Below are 11568 nucleotides of genomic sequence, written 5' to 3' on the forward strand. Positions count from 1 at the left end.
TTATCAAAGTCTCCCTTAGCCACAGAAATTTTGGGCTCAGTTGTGGTCGTAAGTCGAGTACTATCTGTCTTGTATTGTCTTTCATCTGAATTAGATGCTACGTTTTATTCTATTTTTTTTAATCTTTTGATATTGTCATAAGACAAACAAGTGAATAAACTACTGTTGCTATCTACAGAGGGCTCATTGTCCCCAAGCAGTCATCATCTTGATTTTTTTTCTGCGTAGAAACTAAACCCAACCATTCCAACATAGGAGATAAAAGCAAAGGATAACACATATCACATTTATTGTTTTGTTTATACAGTTGCATCAGACATGGCCATTGTTAACACAGACTTTACTTGTCAACGTTCGAAGAGAATGATTTCTATTTACATAGAGCATCTGGGAAGAGAATGTGTCTAGATGAACTCCAGGTCCTCTTTAGCCAGCTCTTTCTTGAGCCACGGGATAATTTTGAAGAGGTTGAGGTGGTAATCCCTGGCATAGGAGGGTTTGTGCCTCTGCAATTTGTCGGGTTCATCACAAATCGTAATGTGATGACCGCAGACATCAGTCACACCCCAGCTAATGACGCCAACCTACAGAAGGTAGAGATAGAAAAATGCGAGAAACTCAATCCTGGGGTCTCACAGCTTTCATTGAAGGAAAACCAACGTCAGATAAAGGAAGGAGGAAAGAAAAAAAACCTCTTATGTGAGGTTTCTGACCAGTTCTGGAGAACCCGTAGCGGAAATTTTGAGTAGTTCGAAGAACCAGCAAATCCCACCTTTGACTGGCCCCGCCCCCATCTCTTCTCTGCCTCCCAAGTCCCAGCTGATTGGCTGGGTCTTCTTTGGTTGCCCTGCACAGGAGAACGGAGCTGGAAAGCAGGTTAATGGGGTGGGGAGGGAATGGGGATTTTGCAGTATCCTTCCCCCAGGAGTGGGTAGGGAATGGAGATTTTACAGATTTTACAGTTTCCTTCCCCTGCCATGCCCACCAAGCCACGCCCACCAAGCCAAGCCACGCCCACAGAACCAGTAGTAAAAAGATTTGAATCCCACCATTCTGATGAAATTATGTAAAATAAATGAACATCTCCGTTCCATCTGAAGACATGCGGCCAACTTACACATGGCAGAAAAATAATATGTCAGGAGGTGTCAAACTCAATTTCATGGAGGGCCGCATCAGGACTGTGGTTGACCTCAAGGGGGCTGGGCAGGTGTGGCTGACTGGGTGGGTGTGGCCAACTGGGTGGGTGTGGCCAGCTTGATGCCACTCTCCAAACTGCTGGCATGTTTCCTTTCCACACTGGGTAGACTGGGACGAAGCTACGGTGGCCTGATCTTTCCTCCTCGCATTGGGTAGACCAGGACAGCCCCACAGGCTGCATCTGACCACATTGCGGCCCACATGTGGCCTGTGGGCCTTGAGTTTGATACCCAGGTAATATGTCTATGGAGATTCTCGGTCATCCAGGTTGTCACAAAGGTGCTTTTTCCCCCAAGAGGCAACTGGACTTTGTTTTTTTTTTCTTGAAGACGTTTCACTTCTCATCCAAGAAGCTTCTTCAGTTCATTTCTGTTCATTTCAAGAAGAGAGAAAGCTTCTTCGATAGAGAAGCAAAACGTCTTTGAGGAAAAACAAAGAAAGTCCGGTTGCCTCTTGAAAAAAATCACCTTTGGGACGGAAAAATGATAAGAGTTTCATCCCGGCAGTGATCTGAAGCTGACAGGTTTAATGGGGGCCATTCACACACACCTGCTGTCGTCTAGCAGTTCCCGTGAAATAACCACTCACCTGAATATAACGCAACTTTTTCTGAATGATGAGAGGACCACCAGAATCACCTGCAAGGCAAAAGGAATAGAATAGAATATAGCTTTGTTATGGTCTTACACCAGCAATAGATATTGCTATTTACAATATATTAAAAAAAAAAAAGTACTGATACATTATAATACATTAATAGTGGATAAAAACATCCCTGTTAAGAAAATACATGTTCTCCAACAGTTAGGGTCACTCCCCTAGTTTATATGAGTTGGAGAGCCAATAAGTATGTGTGTAAATATCATTTTCCAAAGATTGTTCTATCTCCAAAAATTGGCACAAATTGACAGCTATAATTCTGTGACCAATTTTTTTTTTCTTGTAGACATTGCAGCAACACAGAATTTTGCCACTGCACCCCTACATAAAAATTGTCTGCCCTCCCTGGCAATCTCTTTAGTAAGGGGAGAATATACAATGACCTATAAACTCTGTATAACTCACAGTACACTAAACGGGAGATACCTTCAACTTCTCCTTTACCACATAGACATACCTGTTCTGCTATTGGTGAGGCAAAAGGAAAAGGGATTTAATCAAGGGACTGAGTTGGGTATGGAGAGATCAAATCTATATAACGCATAGGAATCCAACTATGGGAAAAATTCAGACAGGCCTCAACATGTATCCAAATGAGTGGCATGGTGGCCTAGAGGTGGAGCTCTCGCCTCACAATCAAGAAGCTGTGAGTTCGATCCTAGGTAGAGGCAGGCATTTCTCTCTCTCTGGGCACAATGAGAATATTTCTGCTGAACAAAACTCCGCATTGGCGACAGGGAGGGCATCTGGCCAGTAAACACTCTGCTAGCGCCATTCAGTTGCCCAGACTCCACCCCACAAGGGATTATGGGGTCGTTAAAAGGAGATGTTGATCAACATGTATCCAAATGTAGACATGATTCAATGATGTAAAAACTAGAGGAAGAAGGGTGTATTAGAGAAGGGGTTGGGAACTATGGCCCCTTTATGACCTGTGCACTTCAACTCCCAGAATTCCTGAGCCAGCCATGCAGTTCTGGGAATTGAAGCCCACAGGTCATAAAATTGTAGTCCACAGGTCATAAAGGGGCCATAGTTCCCCACCCTTGTATTAGCCTGACAGTTGTTAATGAACATATTTGATGGGTTATGAAGCTGCATAAAACAACTCTATGAGAATCTTCTGGAACCGCAGTTTCATTATAATTTCTGAGGTTCTTGAAACAGTCCTCTCCAAATTTTCCTTTAAAAAAACTAGATTATTATATGAATGTATTTGTCTATATCAGTGTTTCTCAACTTTGTCAACTTTAAGATGGGTGGATTTCAACTCCCAGAATTCCCCAGTCAATCATGCTTGGGAATGCCGGTTGGGGAATTCTGGGAGTTGAAGCAGGGTGGGATTCTGTCTGGTTCTATAGAACCCCTTGTTAATTTTTCTAAGCGGTGGTTAGAAGCAATCTCCTTTTGTTTTTTTCCACCCTTATTACATTCTTGGCAGAAAGCCTAGACTTCCTGTCTCCAGAGCTTTGGGGGCTTGGCTTTCTTAAAGGGGAAGGGTTGTTTTAAGATTTTTACACTGCTGTTGGGAGAAAATACTTCTCTGGACAATCAGCACTTTGAAGAAATAATTGAACAATGAAGCAAAGCTTTTTAGTGACAGGGAACCAAGATGAATGACATTCAGCAAGGCTTCTTGGCTAGCTAGAAAGATTGATATTCAAACATGAGTTGGCATACCCTTTCTGAGTTTTAGTCTAAAACTGGCTTTTGGTGAAACTTAATTCTATGCTTGGTGAAGTTTAATCCTATGTTTATTGATGGGATAATTTTCCCTATTCAGCTTCAACAAGCAACAGCTACTGTTGTGATTTAAGTATTTGTATTGTGTTTGAATTTTTCCTGCCTCATGGTTTCTTTTTCTATCTGGGGAGGGTCTTCCTTCACTATCTGGCACTGTCCTTTTGGGGTATAGTTTCAAGAGGCAGGATGCAAGCTTGGCACTGATTTTTTTACTGCCTTTCTGGGGGCATGCTTAAATCTGGATGATTTCCTTAGGATATTTTGTGAGGTGAGTGAGACCACTCCTTTAAGTGGTGCAAATGGATCTAAGGATTGCTTTTTCTGGAGAGCTTAAATGACCTCTCTGCTAAAGGGTTTCACTTTATGAGCAAGAGTTGGCTGGTTGATAGTTATCACTGCATTTTAACTGTTTTCATTCCTCAAGGTGCTCTGGCACCCTGCCTGATTTGTAACTCTGGCTTGCAGGTATTTTTAGGGCAGCTTTTTGCAAGCGAAGAAGCTTTTTGTATTTTTGTAGAGGTAATCCTTGACTTACAACAGTTCATTTAGTGACCATTCAAAGTTACAATGGCACTGAAAAAAGTGACTTATGACCATTTTTCACACTTATGACCGTTGCAGCATCCCCACTGTCATGAGAGGCCAGGTGAGGAGAAGCGTCCCTTGACGTGAGTAATGTCGAGTTGGCCACGCCCACTCAGTCACATGACCACCAAGCCACACCCACCAACTAAGCCATGCCCACAGAACCAGTTGTTAAAAAAACTGAATCCCACCCCTGAGTTGAAGTCTACAGAAGTCTTTAACCACTGAGCCATCATGCCCCTGTTTTCCAAAGTCTAGGGGGTGTTGTTATATTAATGCTGTTGCATTTACACTGAAAGACCCTGAAATATAGTACTTCCTGCCTGAGCAGGGAGCTGGACTAGAGGATCTCCAAAGTCCTTTTCAATTCTGTTAATCTCTCTATATAAAAGCGAAATACCATCACGCATCATCACAAAATCTCCAGAACCATAAAGCCTACAAACTTGAAATTTGGCATGTATGTTCCTCTTGGCTTCTAGGTGCTCACTAAGAAAGGATTTTTTCAAAATGACCATCAGAGCATTAGTATTTCATATATTATTATTATTAACACGCTCTGATGCTAAGGAGTTCTACTCTCCCTCCCCACCTGAAAAGAAATCTCTTCCAAATGCAAAACACAAGCAGAGGAGTTTCAGCTTCAGTTTTATTTTCATAGCAGCAACCAGCTTTAGTACAGAACAGTTCAGCTAAGCCACACCCAGGCTCCTTGCTGTCTCCTTCTTGCTCACATAGTAAATACTGCTTCAGTTTCCAAACAGCCCTCAACTCTCTCACACACTGACAGGATGCTGGCCAGATGAATACCAATGGATGCTGGTAGGCAGAGGCACAATTTCCCCCCTTATTTTCCCCAAAAACTAAGCCCTATCCAGGGGTGGGATTCAAAAATTTTAACAACTGGTTCTATGGGCATGGCTTAGTTGGTGGGCCTGGCTTGGTGGTCATGTGACTGGCTGGATGTGGCCAATTCAATATCACTCACATCGAGGCACGCATCTCCTCACCTGGCCTCTCATGACTGTGGGGATGCTGCAACAGTCGTAAGTGTGAAAAATGGTCATAAGTCACTTTTTTCAGTGCCATTGTAACTTTGAATGGTCACTCCACACAAGCAAAGTACCAGCAAAGGAGGGTAAAATAACTCCAGAGAAGTTCCTGAGACAGGAAGTCTAGTCCTGCCAAGAATGTATAAGGTTAACGGAGAGACAGTTTCTGTAGGCAACACCAGAATGTTTCCTTCCTGCCTTCCTTACAGGATTAGGCCAGTAATTTCTTCTAACAACTGGTTCTCCGAACTGCTTAGAAAGTTAACAACCGGTTCTAGCGAATAGGTGCAAACTGGTAGAATCCCACCCCTGGCCCGATCACATAGTTTCGTAGCCAAGCACAGGTATAGAGCTAGTTCTGTTATACGGTATGTTCAGAATGAAATATATTAATACCTGTTGTTGTGTTTATGTGAATGTTACTGTTGAAAAGTCCAATTTTCTGTTCCCAGGTCTCTCTCCATTATAACTAGGGTCCAGAGCCAAAAGGAACAGAAGGACATTTTCTTAGATCCTTGCAAACATGCGATCTCCTTGCCTTTATATTCTTAAATATCGTTAATACATCATTCCCTTTCTTCCTGCAAATGCTGATCTACTGTGACCTGGAAGATCAGTTGCCATGAAGCTTTGGAGCTAACTTGGTTCAGAGAGGCCTTAAAGGGTTAGGAAACCAGGAAACAACAGAGAGTACCATTATTCAGCTCACCTTTACATGTATTGGGGTCCAGTACAGGGTCCTGCCCCCCTGTGCATAGAAAGTTATCAGTCACTACGTCTTTAATATTGGTGACATTTTTGTAGAATTTGGCATTCCGAGCATCTTGTTCACAGGCCATTTTCTGGAAATAGAAAATGGAAATAGAGAAAATTGGACATATCACTAAAGATGGTCATGAAGAGACGTTGCATCGTCATTACATTTAGCCATAGTTCATTGAAGTGGGGATTGTTTGAATGCAGTCTTTAATAAGTCCCAGTTTAGGGTAAGTCTCCACTCCTGACATCAGTGCAGCCATCTTTGTCTCCTCTTTCCTGTTTTCAAGAGATGTTGCAAGCTGCCCCACATTCTCTATTCAGCTCATCCAAATAACCGTTACCGTGTTTTCCCCCCAAATAAGACTCTGTCTTACAATTTTTTGCCACCCAAAAAAGGCACCAGGTCTTATTTTCGAGGATGTCATCCATGACTAACCTCACTTGCGCACTTCACCCCCAGCCTCCTTTTTGCTACCAGAGGCCTTTCAGGAACTTATTCTTCTGCAGTTGGCAAGGCTTTCCTGAAGGCCTTTGCAGTCGATCACAGAGCTTCAGATCGATCTGGAGCTTTGTTATCAGCTCCAGAGGCCTTCAGGAAGAAATGGGCTGGCAAGGCTGGTGTCGGCGTGCGCAAGGCCTGGCTACAACTGTCCAAAGGTAAGTAGTAGGGCAGCTTCACCCCCTCATCCCCTCCCTAACTTAATTTTTATCCTTCCACTCTGGAGTGGGCGGGATCTTAATTAGGGCTTATTTTGGGGGGTAGGAATTATATTGGGCGCACATGTAAAAAAATCAAGCTAGGGCTTATTTTCGAAGTAGGTCATATTTTCAGGGAAACAGGGTAATATGCCGGAGTGACAGCTACATGAAAATCCTGATCCGTCAAAGCCTAATTTTCAGCTCTGAAGAATTTGGAGAAATTACAAAAGGATGTTCTATAACTCAGCCCATTTGGGACAGATTTACCATTTTAGTTAGAATTCGGTTTATACTTTTTCCTTTCTTTCTTGGCCAAGTCAAATTAGTGTGTCTATTAGGAATAGCAGCGGTGGTGGGGAACCCTCACTACTTAGCAAAGTGGTATAATCCAACAAAAGGAGTCTCAAGAAAAGAGATGTAAAAAAAAAGGGGTCGGCTCTCATCACAACACTGTGATTGTCGTTTTGACTTTTTTGATTCCCTTCCCAGCAAATAGTTATCCTCAGATGAAGATAAAATCTTCATCATTATTTGACCCCTGGCTGCAGGTACCCCTTGAAGGGAATATGTTTTTTTCCCCCTATAAGAGAGTTTGCCCATAAAAATATAGACATCCTCTAAAACAGTGGCCCCCAACCTTTTTTGTGCCGCGGCCCGGTACCGGCATCACAAAATGATCCGCGGCCCGGTACCGGCATCAGCACGCATGACAAGCAAGGCGAGCCGAGCGACCGGCCAGCCAGCCGTCCCCCGCTTCTCCCCGCCACCTTCAACTCCTCCTTTGTACCTTTGTCGATGGGCTTCACTTTGGGACGGCTTTGGGACGGTCGCTCGGCTTGCCTTGCCTTGGGTGCTGAAAGAATCCTCACGCCTTAGTTTCGTTCGAAGCCGTCCCCCCCCTTCGATGAAACTAAGGCGCGAGGATTCCTTCAGGACGCAAACGCCGCTTTCCAACCGGAAAAGCTCACCCGGAAGCACTTTCTCATCAAACAAGATGGCGGCGCCCAGCAAACTGGCAGCCCGTTAGGAAATGTTCCACAGACCGGGACCGGTCCGCGGCCTGGTGGTTGGGGACCCCTGCTCTAAAACAGTGGTTGCCAACCAGTGGGCCGGGGGCCATTGATGGTCCGCAACAAAATTTTGGTGGTCCACAGAGAAATGTCACCCCCAAAGCAATTAATCCAGGTTGCACAGGAACACAAGGCTGCAATGCCCACATGGCCCGTGGCTTGAATCACTTGCATTGAGAACAACATGAGGTAGTGAGGGGAGGGGAGAAAGGGCGGAGGGGGTGAACTTGCCCCACTTCTTTCCGCTTCTTTCTTCTTCTGCCTTTTGGCTACACACAAGGAAAGCAGCAAAAGTCTTTCTTTCTCTCCCCCAAACTCCACCAGAAATGAGTCTTTGGGACCCTGCAAGGCATCCTGCTCCAAGAGGCTGTGCCAGCAAAGACTCATTTCTGGCAGAGTTTGGGGGAGAGAAAGAAAGACTTCTGCTGCTTCTGCTGCTTTCCTTGCATGAAGCCAAAAGTCTCTCTCTCTCTCCTCCTGAGAACGGAGCTGGAGATGGTATCCTGCGATCCCAAATAAAGATCGATCGATCGGTAGGAAAATGGGGTGGGGAATTTTCCTGCAGACATTTTTTTTATTTTTCCAGGGTCTCTGCTGCTTTCTACAGGGTGATTAAAAACATCAGCAAGCCACTGTCAGTCATATTAGTGGTCCACGGGATTTAAAATTATGAGTTTGGTGGTCCCTGAAGTCCAAAGGTTGGTGATCCCTGCTCTAAAATCAAGGTCAGGATTTTTTCTTTCTTCAGAACTCTTTTATCTATATACAAGATTCAATCACCATTGAAACTGATACAATAATCCAAGGTAGACCCTGGAAATAGATGTTATCTTAACTTGATAATTATTTCATTCCAGAAACACGCTGGAAGACATTTATTTGAGATTTTATTCAGGAGTGTGTGTGTGTGTGTGTGTGTGTGTGTGTGTGTGTGTAAATATGCCCTTGCTATTAGCTGCCAGGGTCATGTATGTAAAACAAAGTCGTATAAATTCTCTACATTTATTATTAATTTAATGTATTCAATTGAGGCATTGGCTGACTCCAAAGAAAAGGAAGGAAGGAAGGAAGGAAGGAAGGAAGGAAGGAAGGAAGGAAGGAAGGAAGGAAGGAAGGAAGGAAGGAAAGAAAGAAAGAAAGAAAGAAAGAAAGAAAGAAAGAAAGAAAGAAAGAAAGAAAGAAAGAAAGAAAGAAAGAAAGGGGAAGGAAGAAAGAAAAAGGAGGGAAGAAGGAAGGAAAAGAAGGAAGGAAGGAAGGAAAAGATCTAATATATCGGAGTCTCAGGTTTTAGATTTGACTTAAGAAAGCCTCACTCCACCTAATCTTGTTAGGCTTTCTTGCTCAAAGATCTTACCTTTTCACCGTTCTTGACTTGAACATGTCTGCGAATTAGCCCAGTGGTTTCTTGACCTTTGAACTTACAGTCGCTTACAAAAAAAGAACGAATGTTTCCCACAGGTAGCAGCTCATTCTCTGTTAAACCAAACAATACAAAAAGAGCTTTAGTGAAGGAAGAAGAACGTCAAATGAGGAGAATAAAGGAATAGCGAAGATGCTGGAAGAATCAGCAATCCCATAGACCAGTGATGGCCACTGTTTCAAGCAAGTTTGCCTCAAGTGCAATTCATTCATGTACGAGATCGAATCAATCCAGGATACAGCGCAACATGTCCCCATTTATCTGTACTTATTTCCTTTGTTCAGGTTTATGTTCGTACCTATACTTGTTTTTTTTTTTTGTACATGTTTGACAAACAAGCAAACAAATAAATAAATGTTGCTAAGAAATTCAGAGAACAGGTTCAAAGAAGAGCCATCAAGGAATTCTGGGAGTTGAAGTCCACAAAACTTGCCAAGTCTGAGAAATGTTACTTTGGGAGATTTGGTGCCTAGGGAACCTAGTGTCCTTCCGTCCCATGTCGGTTACTTTTAAAACACAAACATACCATGGTCCTGGCACGTGGTTGTTGCAAGGGATTTCCTCAGAGCTCGGGTTGTTCCTTGTGTACATGGTAAACAAATTGGCCTGTTTGGGGAGAACACAGAACATAGAATAATGGAAGGGACCCCGGGGGTCATTTAGTCCAACCCTCTGCTTGAGCAGAAGACCCTATATCAGGGGTCCCCAACCCCCAGTCCATGGACCGGCACTGGTCCACAGCATGCCAACAACTGGACCATGCTAACAAGTGAAGCCCCATCTGTAGGATGCAGGCAGCACACAAAACCACACCCCCTCCAGTCTGTGAAAAAACCTTTCTCCACAGAAGTGTCCTTGGTGCCCAGAGGTGGTATATTCAGCAGGTTCTGACCAGTTCTGGAGAACCGTTAGCGGAAATTTTGAGTAGTTCGGAGAACCGGCAAATGCCACCTCTGACTGGCCCCGCCCCCATCTATTCTCTGCCTCCCGAGTCCCAGCTGATTGGCTGGGTCTTCTTTTGTTGCCCTGCACGGGAGAACGGAGCTGGAAAGCAGGTTAGCGGGGTCGTGAGGGAATGGGGATTTTGCAGTAACCTTCCCCTGCCACTCTCACCAAGCCATGCCACGCCCATCAAGCCAAGCCCACAGAACTGGTAGTAAAAAAATTGAAACCCCACCACTGCTGGTGCCCCAAAAGTTGGGGGCCGCTGCCCTATATCATTTCAGACAGATGGTCGTCCAGTCTCTTTTTAAAAGGCTTCCTTGATGGAGCATCCACCACTTCCGAAGACAATCAAGGAGTGTAAGAAGACCTCAATTGAGCCTCATGATGACCCTTGAGTTTCTACCCAGATCTTTTTTTAAAAAGAATCATTCTTCCCTGGGCACGATAACTCTTTTATGTATAACTTCTTTTCAAACTAAAATAAAACAGGAAGATCTGGGCACAATGCAGTGGTGGGATTCAAATAATTTTAACAACCAGTTCTCTGCCCTAGGGATCGGCTGGGTAGGTGTGGCTGGGGGGTCATGACCAGGGGTGGACTTCAAATTTTTTTTAGCAAAGGGTTCTCTGCCTGGTTGCTGGGTGGGTGTGGCCATGGTGGGCGTGGCCTAGTCAGCCGACTGCACCACGGTGGGCGGGTGGCATTTTTGCCCTCCCCGGGCTCCGGAGGTTCTCTGGAAGCTGGAAACGGGCCCATTTCCAGCCTTCCTGAACTTCCGGGAGGCCCGTTTTACACCCTCCATGAGCCTCCACGCACACCCTGCACTTACCTGCCTTCAAGGCAGGCCACATGGGGACTCCTGGGAGGGGTGGGACAGAGTGGGCAAGGCCAGCCAGGAATGGGATTGGGGGGTTTCTTTGAATTACACAGAATCTGAGCTGGGGCTGTTCTGAACCCTTGCAAACCACCAGCAACCGACTCCTGGTCACGGCCAACTTGACATCACTCCCGTCAAGGGGCGCCTCATCTCGCTCGGCCTCTCCTTGACTCTCCCGTCCCAGCCACTTCTCGCCTTGCCCAGCCTCTCCTTGCCGGGTGCCTCACTTCGCCCGGCCTTTGAAATAAGCACAAAATGGAAGGCTTCCATCCTAGAAAATAAGCCCAATCAACGCCTCTCTCTCTCTCTCCCCCAAAACAGGGTGGCCCATCTTCCCATCTTTTCAAGGGCAGCCTCTCTTCCAAACAATCCTGTTGTATAAGATGAGCAAGGCACACCGAACTCATCCGGAGGAGGAGGGGGAGGATTTGAGCTACCTGGGTGGGCGTGGGAGCTATCCGTTGGGCGCAACCGCACACTGCAACAAGCAGCACCCTGACCCAAGTACGGGAGTGCCTGGCGACCCATTGGGATTCACAACCTCAAAGGGTAAAAGC

The 11568-nt window shown here is 45.1% G+C and overlaps 1 protein-coding gene across 1 annotated transcript in view; it reads right to left on the bottom strand.

The window, feature by feature from the left end:
- Positions 1 to 272: 272 nt before the first annotated feature.
- Positions 273 to 11568, bottom strand: part of LOC113424959 (complement factor B-like) — a 53749-nt gene continuing 42453 nt past the window's right edge. Inside the window, exons 14-18 of the mRNA XM_087954301.1 lie at positions 9715 to 9794; positions 9123 to 9241; positions 5950 to 6082; positions 1789 to 1838; positions 273 to 584 (exon numbers count right to left, since the gene is read on the bottom strand). Coding sequence (XP_087810427.1) covers positions 405 to 584; positions 1789 to 1838; positions 5950 to 6082; positions 9123 to 9241; positions 9715 to 9794 — 562 coding nt within the window. The 3' untranslated portion in view covers positions 273 to 404. The remainder of the gene's footprint in view (positions 585 to 1788; positions 1839 to 5949; positions 6083 to 9122; positions 9242 to 9714; positions 9795 to 11568) is intronic.

This window comes from Notechis scutatus, chromosome 2 (genome assembly GCF_049901735.1).
Source record: "Notechis scutatus isolate UNSWTSFEM ecotype Mainland chromosome 2, rNotScu1.2, whole genome shotgun sequence".
Taxonomy (NCBI): Eukaryota; Metazoa; Chordata; class Lepidosauria; order Squamata; family Elapidae; genus Notechis; species Notechis scutatus.